The sequence below is a fragment of the Nothobranchius furzeri genome, chromosome 16 (assembly GCF_043380555.1).
Source record: "Nothobranchius furzeri strain GRZ-AD chromosome 16, NfurGRZ-RIMD1, whole genome shotgun sequence".
NCBI classification, from domain to species: domain Eukaryota; kingdom Metazoa; phylum Chordata; class Actinopteri; order Cyprinodontiformes; family Nothobranchiidae; genus Nothobranchius; species Nothobranchius furzeri.
Genome location: NC_091756.1, coordinates 38,594,450 through 38,611,659, shown reverse-complemented (window position 1 = coordinate 38,611,659; position 17,210 = coordinate 38,594,450). Strand labels below are relative to the sequence as shown.

Here is a 17,210-nt window from a genome sequence, read left to right as displayed (position 1 = left end):
GGCGTTTATACCAATAGCAGCATTAGAAATAAATATATGCAAGTTTAGCAAAGATGATGTTTCAGTTAATTTGCATATTCTGCTTATTTCGATGTATCACAAGTAAAATTTGATCTGATTTACCATCTAGTATACTGACTTCATGTAAATTCATTTTCATGAAAAAATTGCCAAATTTGACACATTTTTCATGAAAGGAAGTTAAGAAAATGTTCCAGGAGTCCAGACAACAAATCAAACAAACAAATGTAACTGTTATAGGTTTGTATGCAGATAATTGTCTGTTTTTGACTCTGACAGTGGCAAGGTGAGAAGCAAGAGTTCTGCCCTAATGCCAAAGTGGTTCTGGTTGGCTGCAAACTGGACATGAGGACGGACCTCAACGTCATGAGAGAGCTTTCCAAGCACAGACTCATTCCTGTCACCCACGAACAGGTGAGGACAAGAGCTGAAAACGCTGATTCAGCGTCATAAGCCTGAATGTCCGTGGGTTTTTTTCCTCCCTGGTGCATCCAAACAAAACTTCTGAAAAGGAATTTGCAGAATGACATTTCCAGCACATCAAAACCTCCACACACACAGACACACGGGGAGTGTGACAGAGGTGCAACTCAACAAAGAAGGAGACGAACAGCAGCGAGACAATTGTTTTGTTTGTCTTGGAACAATGAACTGCAGCATACACACATTTTTAATTGCCTATTTCAATGTAAATGTGAATTCCCACTTCTTGGCAACCTTTTGTCAACGCATTAATATTTTCTTACTAAACAAAAGTAATGACCTTTTGCTGATATTAAACTGGGGCCTCAGGTTCTCATATCAGTTTCTGTCACATATTTGGATTCCAGGACCACAGATGGTGAGCTAAAATATACAAATAATTTTATAAAAACACAACTAATGTGATTTTAAACATCCTTAGATGTTAAAAAAAATGTGTTCACGTAGTCAGCTTTGGAGTGCATTGTGCTGTTAAACAAGTTATAGAGATTTTTTTAATGTCATTTGGCAAAACAATGAAATATTTGCAACAGTCAGAATCTAAAAGAAAGATCCCAGTCAGGTGTTACACCAAATTCTGCGACCCATCACAATTTGTGACCCCAGAGGACAGTGCTGCATTTTGTTGCGCCTGTACATCCTGAATTGGCATAAAAGAAGAAGATGCTACGTTCAAACTGTAAACTAGGTAAGCTTTGAGGAAGTTGTGCGGCGGGGACCATGGTCACACAATATGATAGTGGCTATCACACAATGTGACCACCTGCATCTCAGTAATAATGCAGATGTCAGAGGTCAAATACACTTTTTTATAAACTACATCATCAGAGAAGTTACCAGAAACAATTTGTGTGATGTAAAAATCATTATAACTGAAGTTAAAGTAAGGTCACACAATATGATAGTGGCTATCACAGAATGTGACCATCTGCATCTCAGTAATAATGCAGATGTCTTTAATCTTCACTAAAAATAATAACAGCAAAAGGCGCTTCATGATGTTTGTGTCATTTTATTTACATTTTATCTCCACCAGTACATATGAGTGGCATTGGAGTGACAGGGAAAAAAAACGTAGCAACCAGATAATCTGCAGTGGTTTCTAATGAACTGAGGATGTGGATCACAATTTATTTCAATAAATGGAAGTTCTGAACATTTTACCTGCGGACCTCGCACGTTGTAAAATCAATGTTTAATGTTAGCAAACATTTCTTATCAAAGCCCTGGTTATCCCTGTATTTATTGTCCCGTTTGTTTGCTATAAACTTTAACAAACGTTCTTTTTAATATCCACGGCCTGCGCCGCACAACTTCCTCAAAGCTTATGTAATTTACGATTTGAATGTAGCATCTTCTTTTATGCCAATTCAGGATGTACAGATGCAACAAAACGCAAATTGTGATGGGTCGCAGAATTTGGTGTAACACCTGTTTCAGATGACTGCAGCGATTTAGAGAGGAAATGTGTCTTGCAAATTTAAAAAAAACAGGAAATGCAGTGGACTGGCTGATCTTCTCAGACACAAAGTTCATGATGCCTGCTCTTCCTACTTATATAGCACAGTTTCTTCTAATTAACAATTATTTATTTGGTAAAAAGGTGGAATAATCTTTACCTGTCTAGACAGTTGCGGCTTCTCGCTTGAAAGCCTTCTTCGTGAGTTGTCATCTGCACGCATGCCGAGTCTGCGTGGCTTATATCCGGAAGCATGATGAGGAGGGTATTCTTCCCTGGGGTCAGTGGGGTGGCTAATAAATTTCCAGGGATGCAGAACTCCTGATCATTCCGAAATACCTCCATTAATATGAATTAAAAAAAATTCAGTCTTACTCCGTTAAAGTGGCTGTTAGCTGTTTATCTGCTGTTGCAGTAAATTAATGACATCATCTAAAACTGGCATCTTTAGGAAAATTACCTTCAGCTTAAAATGACTCCAAAACAAGTCAAATCCTACTTGATTAAAAAGGTTATTTAATGGTTTCCACAGAAAGGGTTACTTGTGATGAACCAGACTCGTACATAACTATGAGCCTACTGCACATTTCTCCCCCTCTCTTATAGAACAGCAAACCTATTGTCATGTTGTGTGGTAGATGCCTAACCCACGACATACAGAATCAGTCCACAGAGTCAAAGAAGATCGCAAACAATAATTTATTAGAAAAGGAGAACAGAAGGAGCTGCTAGGAAGTCTAGCAGTATTCGGCAGAGAAGCGAGGTTCGGGTGTGGAGAATCCTGGAGGAACAGGGAGAGTTAGGTCTGGCACTCGGAAATCTGAATGTTGGATCTGATGGAACTTACAGGTTGGAGGTGAGACCTCGTGAGAGAGGGAGGAGGGACCGGTCTGGGGAGGGCAGGAGGCTTACTGGAGGCTGATGAGCTTGGAGTCCAAATGAGGAGGGAGCTGAGCATGAAGGGTAATGGTGATCCAGGAGGGAGGGTGGGCAGCCTGGAGTGGGAAGACCAGAGGAGGACGCTGAGAGACGAGTGGACAGTGAAGAAACCAGGTTGGTAGCAGCAAACGAGGTGAACTGATAGGTGATATCTGCAGGAGGCAAAACAAGCAGTCAAAAACACAGAGATCTCAAAAATCAAAAATCCATAACCCAGAAATTCTCAAAATCAAAGCTTAGTTTGGATTTGGCTGTTAGGAGAAATACCCAAGTTGAGTTAATCATCCAGCGAAGTGAAGGCGTCTCTCAGGAGCTTAAATATCCCTGGCCAGCTAATCAGCAGATTACCTGCAGCCTCCCAACTTCCAGGCACGCCCACCTGCAGAGGAGAGATGAGACTCTACACCAATTAGTGTGTGAAAAAAAAAACCCAGACCGTGACAGTACCCCCCCCTCAAGGGACGCCACCCGGCGTCCTGGCAGAGGAGGAGGAGGCGGAGGAGGAGGCAGACCGGGCAGCCTCAAAATCCCTAATGAGGGAGGGGTCGTCAATCCAGGACCCCGGGACCCATTGCCTGTGCTCGGGCCCATAGCACTCCCATTCCACCAGATACTGGAGACCTCGGCCACGACGCCTAACGTCCAGGAGGCGCCGGACCCGAAAACCGAGACCCCCATCAGCCAACCGAACCGGAGGAGGAGGAGCAGGAGGAGGGCAAAGGGGACTGGAGGAGACAGGCTTCAGGAGGGAAACATGAAAAACCGGATGTACCTTCATATGAGGGGGAAGCTCCAAACGGACAGACGAGGGATTGATGATTGAGGAGATGGTGAAGGGGCCGATGAACTTGGGGGACAATTTCTTGCAGTGGCCCTTCAACGCAATATCCCGGGTCGACAGCCAGACGCGCTGACCAGGCACATAGACTGGAGCCGGCCTCCGGTGACGGTCGGCCAAACGCCGGTTACGGTCAGCAGTCCTTTGCAGGGCCTTCTGCGTGGCTGACCAGGTACGCTTTGCACTCCTGAGGAACTGGGGAATGGAGACGACTGAGGAGGGAAACTCAGAAGGGAACAGGCAGGGCTGAAAACCAAGGGAGACCTCGAAAGGAGACAACCCGGTAGAAGAGGAGACATGTGAGTTATGGGCGTATTCGATCCAGGGTAGTTCTAAACTCCAGCGGGAGGGGTTGGAGGAACATAAACAACGGAGCATGGCACCTAGTTCCTGATTCATCCTCTCACACTGGCCATTAGATTGAGGATGAAATCCGGAGGTGAGGGCGACCTTGGCCCCGAGACAGGCGGCAAAATCCTTCCAGACTCGAGAAATGAACTGGGGACCTCGATCAGAGAGTATTTCGAACGGAATGCCATGTAACCTAAAAACGTGTTTCACCAAAAGTGCAGCTGATTCTGCAGCTGAAGGGAGGGCCTTTAAGGGGATGAGATGGCAAGCCTTAGAAAAATGGTCAACTACTGTCATGATTACTGAGAAGCCACGAGAAGGAGGCAGGCCAGTTACAAAATCCATGGCGATGTGGGACCATGGTCTAGACGGAACGTGTAATGGGTTGAGTAAGCCAGAGGGTGATTGATTACTGGTCTTATTGCGGGCACAGGTCTGGCAGGCGGCAATGTACTCCTTAGTGTCCTTAAACATAGTTGGCCACCAAAAAGTCCGTCTGATCAATGCTACCGTACGACTAACCCCAGGATGGACAGAAAACCTAGCTGTATGCCCCCAGTGGATTACCTTGCTTCTGACCGAAGGGGGAACAAATAATGTGTTTGGGGGTACCTTGCTTGGGCCCGGAGTGGTCTTGAGGGCCTCAAGTACTTGGTCTCGGACCTCCCAGGTTACGGACCCAATGACACAGTCAGGAGGGAGAATGGATGCTGGTTCTGGATTGGAGTCAGCTGAAAACTGTCGGGATAGGGCGTCCGGTTTGATGTTCTTAGTGCCTGGTCTGTAAGAGAGGACAAAATGGAACCGTGAAAAGAACAAGGACCACCTAGACTGTCTGGGATTCAACCTCTTTGCCTCCTTCAAATAGGCGAGGTTTTTGTGGTCTGTCCATATGATGATGGGGTGCTCAGCTCCCTCCAACCAGTGCCTCCACTCCTCCAGGGCGAGTTTCATGGCCAGGAGCTCCCGGTCCCCCACATCATAGTTTCTCTCGGCTGGGGAGAGGCGCCGGGAAAAAAAAGCACAGGGGTGGAGACGGTGGTCTGAGGGAGAAACCTGGGATAGGACGGCACCCACACCTGTATCCGATGCATCCACCTCGAGTGTGAATTGCCGAGAGGGATCTGGTCGGGTAAGAACCGGTGCTTGAGTAAACTTGTCTTTGAGTGCAGAGAAGGCACTCTCGGCTGTGGAATCCCAAACAAAAGGTCTCTTGATGGAGGTTAACCGAGTCAGCGGACTGGCAATCTGGCTGTAGCCCTTAATGAAACATCTGTAGAAATTTGCAAAACCCAGAAATCTTTGCAGCTCCTTACGAGTTGTGGGTGTTGGCCAGCTCTGTACCGCTTGGACCTTCTCAGGATCTGGTCCCAGTCTCCCACTCTCCAGAACAAAACCCAGGAACTTCACACTCGGGACATGGAATTCACACTTCTCCGCTTTCACGTAGAGGCGATTTTCCAAAAGGCGGTGGAGAACAGCACGGACATGTTTGGAATGCTCTTCAGGTGTCCTCGAAAAAATCAAGATATCATCAAGATACACAGTAACAAACTTGTTCACAAAATCAGCCAAAACCGAGTTCACCAAAGACTGAAAAACAGCTGGGGCATTGGTGAGCCCAAACGGCATTACCAAATACTCAAAATGTCCCACTGGTGTCTTAAATGCCGTCTTCCATTCATCACCCTCCTTTATTCGGACGAGGTGGTATGCGTTCCTCAGGTCGAGTTTGGTGAAGATGGAGGCATCTTGTACAGGCTCAAAGGTTGACGATAACAAAGGTAATGGATATTTGTTTCTTACTGTTATCTGGTTGAGTCCTCGATAGTCGATACATGGTCGGAGAGTGCCATCCTTCTTTGTAACAAAGAAGAACCCCGCTCCCAGAGGGGATGTAGACGGTCGGATTATGCCAGCTGAGAGTGATTCTGAGATGTATTTTTCCATACACTCACGTTCTGGTCTTGAGATGTTGTAGAGACGGCTAGATGGAAGAGGAGCTCCAGGAAACAAGTCTATAGCACAATCAAAAGGCCTATGGGGGGGGTAAGGAGGAAGCTTTATCCTTTGAAAATACCTGCAGTAGGTCGAAATATTCCTTGGGGACACCAGTGAGATCGGGAGGTGGTTGTTCAGGGGTTCTGCACTCAGAGCGGATCTGAGCTGTGCCCAGACAGGAAACGTGACATTGGTTGCTCCATTCCTCCACCCTGTTAGACACCCAGTTGATGCGGGGATTGTGGAGACTTAACCAGGGATGCCCCAATACGATTTCTGACTGGTGACATGGAAAAACAAAAAAGGTCAGTGATTCATGATGATTGCCAGAGATCGAGAGGTTAACCGGAACAGTTTTATGGGTTATAGAGGTTAGGAAGCTGCCATCTAAAGAAACAACCCTCGTTGGGGCCTCGAGTGGAATAGTGGTTATGCCGAGCCGATCAACTAGTAGTTGGTCTAATAGGTTCTGTTCACATCCAGAGTCAATCAGGGCTCGGGTGGATATTGAGGTTTTACTGAAGGTTAAAAAACAGTCTAAAGCACACCGAGACTTCATGAGTGCAGATGAACCGCCCACCAGTATCCTAGGTTCTACTGGTGGGCTCTGGAGTTTAAAGTCTTGGGACAGTCAGACACGAAATGGCCAGCTAGGCCACAGTACAAACAAAGACCAGATCTCATTCTTTTATCTCGTTCCTCCTGGCTTAGTCTAGCCCGGCCCAACTGCATGGGTTCGCTGGGGAGAGAGGATGGTGCTGGTTGGGCCGCCCTGGACTGAGTATGGGTCTGAAGATGAAAAAACGAATTGTTACCTTTATGACGGTCATTCAGTCTCCTCTCGATCCGGTTGCAGAGCATTATCAAGTCCTCCAGGTTTGTGGGTTCCTGGCAGAAAGCCAGCTGGTCTTGGAGGCGCTCGTTTAAGGCTTGTGAAAACGCCCCTTTTAATGAATCCTCGTCGAGAGTGGAAGCCGATGCCAGGGTCCTAAACTCGATGGCGAAGTCAGCCACTGATTGCTTGCCTTGGCGGAGGTTCCAGAGCCGTTTTGCTAGCTCTGAGGCGGGCTCGGATTTGTCAAATGTCAAGTTAAACTCGGATAAAAACTCAGTAAATGGGCCCGCAAGGAAGTTCGGAGAGCGGCTCTTGGCTTCTGCCCACCTGAGGGCCTTGCCGCGCAGTAATCCGACAATGTAGGAAATCTTGGCTGCGTCGGTTGCAAAAGATTCCGGGGAGCATTGGAAAGCCAAGTTACACTGGAGGAGGAAACCTCTACAAACGTTTCGATCCCCGTCGAACGTCTCGGGGGGAGGAGACAAGGCAACCCGGAAGTTGGGCGGGATGGATGGTGCCGAGGTAACGGGTCCGGGCGGACTCGGAGCAGGAGGAGCAGAGGGTTCCGGATTGGTGAGCTGTTCACTTAATTGTTTAACCATCGCACCCAACTGAAACAGAGTCTGGTTAGCGTCTGACAGTTGTTTGGTGAGGGAATGAAGGGCTAAACTGTGTTGTGATAAGGTTTCGGTGATAACAGGTGGAACTGATTCGGTACTGAGGTTAGGATTCTGGCTGGATGATTCTGTCATGTTGTGTGGTAGATGCCTAACCCACGACATACAGAATCAGTCCACAGAGTCAAAGAAGATCGCAAACAATAATTTATTAGAAAAGGAGAACAGAAGGAGCTGCTAGGAAGTCTAGCAGTATTCGGCAGAGAAGCGAGGTTCGGGTGTGGAGAATCCTGGAGGAACAGGGAGAGTTAGGTCTGGCACTCGGAAATCTGAATGTTGGATCTGATGGAACTTACAGGTTGGAGGTGAGACCTCGTGAGAGAGGGAGGAGTGACCGGTCTGGGGAGGGCAGGAGGCTTACTGGAGGCTGATGAGCTTGGAGTCCAAATGAGGAGGGAGCTGAGCATGAAGGGTAATGGTGATCCAGGAGGGAGGGTGGGCAGCCTGGAGTGGGAAGACCAGAGGAGGACGCTGAGAGACGAGTGGACAGTGAAGAAACCAGGTTGGTAGCAGCAAACGAGGTGAACTGATAGGTGATATCTGCAGGAGGCAAAACAAGCAGTCAAAAACACAGAGATCTCAAAAATCAAAAATCCATAACCCAGAAATTCTCAAAATCAAAGCTTAGTTTGGATTTGGCTGTTAGGAGAAATACCCAAGTTGAGTTAATCATCCAGCGAAGTGAAGGCGTCTCTCAGGAGCTTAAATATCCCTGGCCAGCTAATCAGCAGATTACCTGCAGCCTCCCAACTTCCAGGCACGCCCACCTGCAGAGGAGAGATGAGACTCTACACCAATTAGTGTGTGAAAAAAAAAACCAGACCGTGACACCTATAGGTGAGGCACTGCTCTTGTTTTCAGTTTAACACCTGTACTGTTGTATCAGCTTTCACACAAAATAGGCACCTTCATTTATTAAAGAAAAAAATCACTTTTAAATCTGATCTAATCTATTCTGACTGCACCCAAGTTCTAAAACAGGGTAAGCATTAAGACATTTGCTTTTTCTTTCTTACTTAAAGTAAAACTGCAGACAGGAAGTAATTTTTCTCTTCTCGTGGTTTTGAAGTTGCCATTTTCTTAATGGGATGTGCCAACATTACCGACTAGCTTATAGCATAAACCATGATTAATGGAAGCACGCACATTCCCCTGCTGAGAGGGTATGTGTTTGCTATTATATTAGAGCAAGATGTTTACTGCTGTAGGTGAACAGAACAACGGAGACCAGAGAAACATGATCATTACGTGTTTTTACCAAAAACTGTAAAAGAAATGGAGAAAAAAGAAATTTACATCTAAATTAATGTATTAGAACTAATGTATTTATCTAATGTTTGACTTAAAATAATTGGAACTGCTGAAAAAGTATTTGCCTCCATACAGATTTCTACTTGTTTTGCTTCCATTTCTAACCCAAATGGTTCAGACCAGCAAACAATTTCAGTATCAGAGAACAATAACTCAGGTAAATAGAAAATGTAGTTTTAATGATGATTTGATTAAATGAAGGGAAAAGAAGTGTATCCAAACTAGGCTGGTCCTGTATGAAAAGATATGGATGCTCTAATTGAAGCATCGCTGACAGCATCAGCACTCAAGTGTTTGGGATAACTGGAAATTGGTCTCAGATCAGTGAGTAGGAACTGTGTTCTGCACTTCTTTGTGGAATATGTTCCAAAACGACCTCTTAACTTTGCAGATTGTGATTTTTACCATGGTTTTATTGTTACTTATTATGTTTTGTTTTATGAATCTTTCATGTATCGCAACTTGGGCTGCCTTGACTGGTTGTAATAGTGATGTGTCCAATGTGTTGATGCTTCGAAGCGTGTGTCGGGTATCTAGGAAGATTTTTTTTTGAGAAGCGTGCATCGAGGCTTGTGTTCAGGGCTTAATGTCAGCCGGATCTTGCCGGAACAAGATCAGGGAACTGTCTTATTTTGAAAGGACCATTCCGGCAATTGTCTGCTAGGTTCCGGCAACTCACGCGACCAACTTGTGCTATATGCAGGGTTCGATTTACGGGTGAGCTAAAGGGAGCTCCTGGAAGCCTTCAACTTACACACCCACCGGGAGCCCAAAAAAGATCCTGATTCTAATTATATTAACTATTTATGTGGAATTTCCGGGGATTATTTTGAGCTAAGAGGCACAGAGTTCTGATCGTTGATGCTCTCCAGACAGCTGCGTCCTTAGCACAGCCACAGTAACATTATTAATGAGTCACCACCTCAAAAACAAATTTAACATGTGATCGTTTATGTCGGCTCATGTCCTTTTATGCTTTCTGTCTTTTATTTGTGCCTGATGCGTTTCGCTGTGGCGGTGTGGAGTGCATCACCTGTTTTGACTTCACCTCACTGGTGCAGCCAGCATACAGCGCGCACTCCGCGCGCGCGCACACACACACACACACACACGCGCGCACACACACTCACACACCATATATAACAAGTAGTGTTTCTATGGCTACATTGTGATTTCTTAGTAGATGTTCTATTTAGTCAGAGAAACTTTATTGTATTTATTGTACTGAAGCTACAATTAATTCAACAGGTGAAATATCACCTCAGGTATTTTGTGAGAACATGCAGAATTAGTTTGTAGTTTTAGTCTTTCCTTGAGTTTAATCCGCTGCAGCCCGGTGAACGGCTTGGACGCGAGATAAAAGCAAGGTAAAAACAGTTTGCAAAAACAAAACAAAACTGTAGATTCAAACTCGGTGGGTAGAAAGTCGGGCCCGACCATTACCTTCTCTCAGTCTCCCTGATCCCTTAGCCCACTGCACCAAACACCAGCGCAAAAGCAACTGGCATTTTGTTATATTTCAGGGTTTCCCCCAGCGCTTTATAAGCCTGGCGGCTCGCCAGGCTTTGCTTAGCCACCTGCCAGGCTAAGCGTCATGCCCCGCCCCCCTCCCCGACCCTACCGTGTTTGCTGACACGAACGGCGAAACCGACATGAACCAAGTGAGGCTTGCAGTGATTTAGATGTTGTTTTGGGTTATTTTTGTTATTGATTTTTACTCTGAGATATCTTAGCCTACTTCATGTTGTCATTCAGCTTTACAAGTAAAGTAATTATTCAGTTAATTCATAGTTGAACAAGAGGGTAAATGCTTTTTCCACACAGAGCTTTGTTGGTTTGGATGCCTATTGTTCATTAATAGTGTAATGTCCAGTAATGGCCAGTTTTCATGCACAGTTTGACCCCTTCAGTATCTGGTCGACATGGAGACAGGAGTCTGCATGTGTTGCATTTAATCTGCCAGATTCTGCTATTCCATCAGCTGGAGCCCCGGGCTCTCTGCAGCTCGGAACACATGATAACAAAGTGTCAACAAACCGTTCCCTTCTCAAGGCCTTTCTGTGCCAAGCCTGCCTGGTTATCTCCGGACTGGACTGTTATAAGAATGGCTGTTTTCAGCTTATATGAGTTAATCAGCCATATAATAATAATAATAATAATAATAATAATAATAATAATAATAATAATAATAATAATGTTTGATTAATCTGTGCTTAAATCAATAAGGTTGATTGATCTGTGCTTGAATTACTGAAATGAAATGAATTATTACATTGAATAGTTTATATATATGGTAATCAGTAATGTTTGATATGACAAGGCAATCGCCTCCCGCACTCAGACACAATAACAAATTAAAGTTAAGTTAAACTCATGACACATAGATATTTCTATACCCCAGATCAGAGCATCCGGTATGTTAAGAAGGTGTGATGTCTGAGGTTGTCTTGGTAATCTTCCTTAACATGGCACGTTCCGATTGGCCAAGAATTCATAACATGAGAATATTAAAACTGAATCACTCTGGTGATTCAGAGAGTCGCTTTCCAGCTTTCCATCATCCTTGCATTCATTTCTAGAGAGCGCTTCGGAATGGCCATCCGGAGCAACACCTCTTTAACCCTGAGCATTTTTGGCAAGCCGCCAAAACCCTGCTAAAAGCTGCCTACCGCTGACACAGCAAACGGTTCCTGCAGAACAAAGCTTATATTGTTCCGACTCCTTAAGAGTCCGTCTAGATGCAAACTAGTTGCAACTGTTGTGACCTGGAGATGACTCTTGACTGACCTGGTCGTACTGCGGTTAATCTACGGACTTCGGTACCTGGGGTCACCCGATCCCCTGACATCTCGGATCCAAAAGAGAGTCTCCACTTGGGGTACGTATGACAGATAGCGTCTGATGCTTTTTGATAATAACCAACTCCATAGCTTAACGCAATCCAAATTCTTCCCTTTTTTCACCCAGAACTCAGCTCTTCCAGATACGAAAGTTCTGATAACATCCTATTCACACATAGGCACCATACATCACATCTCATCCACCTAGATCCATCCATCACAGTAAATATTAGTTAACTTGTCATGTTTTAATTGTTTGGAAAATAAATTCTTACTTTTATAAACCTGACTCTTTCCTTGAATCAACACGAAGTGCTCTACAATCCCAGAATAAACATAGAATCCTAGAATCTTCTGATTAAACATCTAAATACCAAGCAGGTTGATGTTCTATATTTATATAGAGTATCACAGCTTATTGGTCATAAGTAAAGGTAATATATCAAGCTTTTAAAGCACTAAATTTACCAACTCTACAATAGACTAAATCCTCTATCGACATTACTCAGGTTGTCGCGAGCATGTCCTATTTGTTGGTTCCTTTAGAACCTAAGACTGCGCTGCTTTCTCAGGGTTCGTGGGGCGTCGGTGAGTTTTATTGTATTAGACCCTGGTTTGGACTCCCTAATTAGAATCAGTTTCCTATTTTAAGGTGAAATGATATGCCGTACTTTTTATTTTGTGATAGCACACTTTCCTTTTGATTTCTCCTGTTATTTGATTGTTTTAAATACTATGGCGAAAGTTCAGCTGAGGGCCGGTCATGCTGACAATTCTTTGGGTCATATAAGGATTAATTTGCGCCTCTGTCAGCTTTGTGGGCGGTGGTAACTAGAAAATGATTCTTGTTAGTTGATCAGGCTAACATAGATTTATCAATTAATCTAATTAATCCAACCTTTCCACGCTGGCAAAGACTTTTTCACACTTGCAAACAGAGCCTGTTTTAACCTACTAATGTTTTGGCTTATCAATCCTTAGGATATCTCCTTACCCACGGGAGAGGAGAAGACTAGCTTCTTCACCTAAGGTTTCTTTTTCTTAATCTGTCACAAACTGTAAAGCAAGTCCTGAAAATTCAGGAACCTGTAATTACAATATGCTTACCTCTCCTATTGTTTCGGGATCGGGGCTCCCACTCGAACCTTTAAAAAGGACCTTTAAGAATCAGGAATGTGAATTCTTTTTCAAAAAGTTTATTACAAGACCAAAAAATACAAAAAATAGGTAGATATAAGACGGATCACTTCCCCCAAGGAGAAATGCTAATCCTAATAATTAACTAAGAATAATCAGTTGACTTGCACCAACTCTAAGTCTTCTTCAGCTCCAGGCTAACACACACACTCGCTCTGTCTCTGCTGTCCCTTTATATACTCTTTTTGGGACAGCCTAGACAAAGTAAAAGTTTTCAAGTTACACATATATCATTATCACATGACAGCAAAACAATGGGGTCATTTGTCAGTTTCATACATTTTAGCTCAACACAAGACATTTGGTATCATTTTTGCAACTGATCTTCAGCTTCTCCCGAAGTCCAGGATTCTTCATGAAGGCTTGTCGTCTCCTGATAAGCTCTTTTCAGTCTGCCTCCTTTGGTTCCACCTCTCCTGCTGATGGCTGGGTCAGACACTTCTTGACCTTCTGCCCAATTTTACTCCCAGAAGCAAGTTCTGTGGACCTCGCTTATTGCCGCAGTTTCTGACCCGCAGGAACTTGCAACAAGGTTATCTTTGTCTGATTTTGAATTTAGTTTTCTGATCTGAAACACTAGTGTGGCAAAACCAGAAGAATATGCAACAGCAGGAACAAGTTCATCCTACTGATGTGAACTGCATGACTGAGCTGATAAGAAAAAAAAATACTGAAGAACTTTACTACTTCTGTTGTCATGGGATTAATGGTTTTTAAAATATACTCGTGAGAAGTTTGGATATATTTATTCATGTAAAACAAACAAATCAATTAATTACACAAATGTCCCCAAGCTCATTTGGCTGTTAGGCAACTGACAGAAACGGAGAGAGACAAAGAACAAGCAAACAGAGAGAAAAAGCAGAGGATGGATGATGGAACCAACTACTTTAGTTCTGCACCTCGTTTAAATAACTGTTCTGGGCCACGACCTGCAGACAGGAAAAGCCGGTTTTAATAGTTTCACTTTTGCTTTTTGTTCTGTTGGAACAGCATATTTAATTATCTATGTTATTTTTATTTGTTGATTAACAAAATCCTTAGGAATCCTTGTCGGCGGAATTTTCAGAAGAAGAAATAAAAAAATACAGCTTCCAAATCTGAACAAATGAGTCACGATGGGAAATTGTAAAATCATAACTTATAGTGTGTGTGTGTTTAAAACCGAAATAGAAAGGAAAGAAAAGATGTGTTGTAAACCCAGAATGAAAGGGGAGTTATGCTTCTTAGGAGCTAAATCCCTGATTTCCTGTCATACGCTGGGATAAAGACAGAGTCATGAGGAAATGTGAAGAAACAGCGTTTTTATGTTTAACTTTAGCCATCCACAGTTAAAACATTGTTAAACACCACCAGGAATAAACTGAGCTTTTTGTGCTTTAGTCACAAAGATAGGTGCTGAATATTTCATCACTTTGGGGAGGATATTTTCTCTTTGCCCCAACAAGCTATCAAGATTTTATTGCTGTAAGCTGGAGTTTTTTTTAACATAATGACTTTATTTCTCCAAATACACAAGGAATGGATGATTTATGAAATAAATACAAATGCATTTAGAGAAAATAGTCTTAAAACTGCACACTCAGTGTGTAATAAAAATCAAACAATGAGTTCCCCAAATGTCAAGCTGTTTTGTTGGATAAATACTTCATTTGGCTCCCCTGCGTTGTAGCAGAAGCATAACAGTTTTAAAGGATGTTTGACCATAAATAATCCACCAGATGATGCCTCTCCCTCTCACACACACACACAAACACACACACATGCACTCAGATTGTGTTCCTCCTGGCTGCAAGTGTTTGTTTTTGGCAGCGACTGGTTTTTGAACTTGAACCAAACCCAAACCGAAGCATATAGATGAGAACATTTGTTGTTCAGGTGCTATAAAACCTAATGCATTCGTACATTTTTTAGAGTCTGCCTCTTGCCTCTGACACCCCCACTTGACCCGGTGAGGCGGAATCTGGTGTCCTTTCCTGATTCTGATGTAGTTTCATCTCTTCTGTCATCAAATGAAGGATTAAATCAAATAGAAGATGTTTTCCCCAATCCATTCCAAACTAAAAATACGTTAGAAATACACTGTTTTCTTTAGAACCAATAAAAAGCATAAAAGGATGGAAAGGATTTTTGGGTGGAGTTATATGGAAACCTTATCTTTGTCAGTGTCTTATCTGCAGTAGAAAGCAGTGATCTCAGTAAGGAGACCCAAAGACCACATCACATGGGTATTTATAAATGTAGATATCACTAGCATTAGCTAAACATAACGCCTCTGGAACATTCAGGAGTGTCTTCATATTTTACCCAAAATTGTATTATAATACAAAAAATATGGCAATGAAAAGGTTTATATGAAAACATTTGTATAAACTTCTAAGAAATTTAGACTGTAATTTTTAACAGCAAAAATCGACTTTGGTCTTGGTAGCAATCAGACTAGCCATTAGCTTATCAGTCATACTGGATGTAAACTATTTTTTCAACCAGCAGGAAGCTATTTAAATAAGACAATAATTATTTATAACTTACAAAAATCATTTTAACATGTGAATTAGTTCCAGCCAGGCACACTGAGATAAGTGTATGCTACATGCTCTCTGGCATGATAATCTAAAACATTTCTCATTCCTTTAGGTGGTAAATTAGTGTTTTACTGACATCTCATTGTGCATGTGTGTGTGTGTGTGTGTGTGTGTGTATTTCTTTATCATTCTAACAAACACACATTCTGTATTTTCAGGGCACCAGTTTGGCGAGACAGATAGGTGCCGTGGCCTACGCAGAGTGCACCTCGAAGTACTCAGAGAACAGCGTCCGTGACGTTTTCCACGTCACCACCCTGGCGTCCATGTCCAACATTCACCGGCCTCATCTCAAAAGGGTCTGCACGCGTCGTGGCCACAAGCGGGTCTCGCAGCAGCCCCCTCGGACTGAGATTCATGAGCACCCGCCCCCCGTTAGAAAGGACCGAGCCAAAAGCTGTGTGCTGATGTAGGGACCAGAACCTCCCAGTGAGCCAATGCACACGAACCCAACTGCACATGAACTTTATTTACTGGTGAATTTTTGTCAGACCGCTGCACTGCATAAAGAACATCGTGGTAAAAACATGAATGAGTCCTGTCCTGTGGAGCTCTTTGAAGGATTGTTTGTTCATTTTTCCCTCAAAGCTCTGCTTGTTATTTTTCTCTCTGGCTGTGCTATCATCAGGGGGGAGCATGGTAGTGGCTGAAGCTACTTTTCTTTAAAAGCTTTTACACAAACAAAAAGAAAACAGGCAGGTTTGCAAAAGGAAACAGGACTGTGAGTGGTGAGATTTGAAGAAAACACTGATTTGAAAGCTCATTTTGCAGCAAATAGAAGTAGAAAGGCTGGTTTTCACTTTTATTGTGTTGTTTTATGTTTGAAATGCAGTTCAGTCTTTAAGTGTTCAAGTAAACAAAGCACAATATGATGCAAGAACAGTGTTCCCAGAAATCTGTAAATATAGAGGAGGGGACTTTGTTGTTCACCTTCATCTGAAACAGAAAATCTGAACAAAAAGAAAAACTTGGGCTAAGATGACACTAATTTTCTTAAACCACAAGTGCTTTTAATATGAAAAACAAAAACGAAATCACTAACTAAATAAAACTGAACATTTGATCTTGTTCTAAGTAATCCATTTGGGAAGGAACGTCTGGAAAGACTTTGGATGACATTTACATTGTACATGCAGTTCAGAAATAATAAAAACAACTTGGTCTGCTAACTCTTGGGTTATCTTTAATTGACCTATTTGTTGGATAAAAATGTTGAAGTAAAGACAGCTGATTTCCTGAAATATTACAGAAAAAATTTGTAGAAAAAGGCAAAGTGAAAGTAGAGGAGCTAGAATTTAAACTGGTGTCTCTTGCCTTTTCCCTTATTTTTACATAGGCCATGCATTAAAGGGAAACTTTGCACCTTTTTCATATTGTTAAATAATTTTCTTTACAGCAGGGCTATTTAATTCAGGCCTATATAGCCAGTATCCAGCATGTTTTAGTTTTAACTCTGCTTCAACACACCTGATTTCAATCAGCAGTTGATCAACAGGCTGCTGCAGTGCCTGATGAGCTGCTGCACAGGTGATTCAACCACTGAATCAAATGGGTGAGAGCAGAGAAGCCATTAATGTGCCCTCCAGACCCGGAATTGAATAGCCGTGCTTTACAGGGTTAATGAAAGGCCACCCTGCCCCATATCATGGCCAGAATATTTACTTGCTCAGTTG

At 43.1% G+C, this 17,210-nt stretch overlaps 1 protein-coding gene and 1 long non-coding RNA gene across 2 annotated transcripts in view; one reads left to right on the top strand and one right to left on the bottom strand.

The window, feature by feature from the left end:
* The window catches only part of LOC107387868 (rho-related GTP-binding protein RhoN), a 59,780-nt gene extending 43,074 nt beyond the window's left edge, over positions 1-16,706 (top strand). Inside the window, exons 4-5 of the mRNA XM_015963105.3 lie at positions 301-435; positions 15,696-16,706. Coding sequence (XP_015818591.1) covers positions 301-435; positions 15,696-15,950 — 390 coding nt within the window. The 3' untranslated portion in view covers positions 15,951-16,706. The remainder of the gene's footprint in view (positions 1-300; positions 436-15,695) is intronic.
* LOC139063490 (uncharacterized) lies at positions 7,734-8,625 on the bottom strand. Its single transcript, XR_011516851.1, has 2 exons — positions 7,901-8,625; positions 7,734-7,834 (listed from the first exon to the last, which is right to left on the bottom strand). It is a non-coding gene; the product is annotated as an uncharacterized lncRNA (long non-coding RNA).
* Positions 16,707-17,210: the final 504 nt, after the last annotated feature.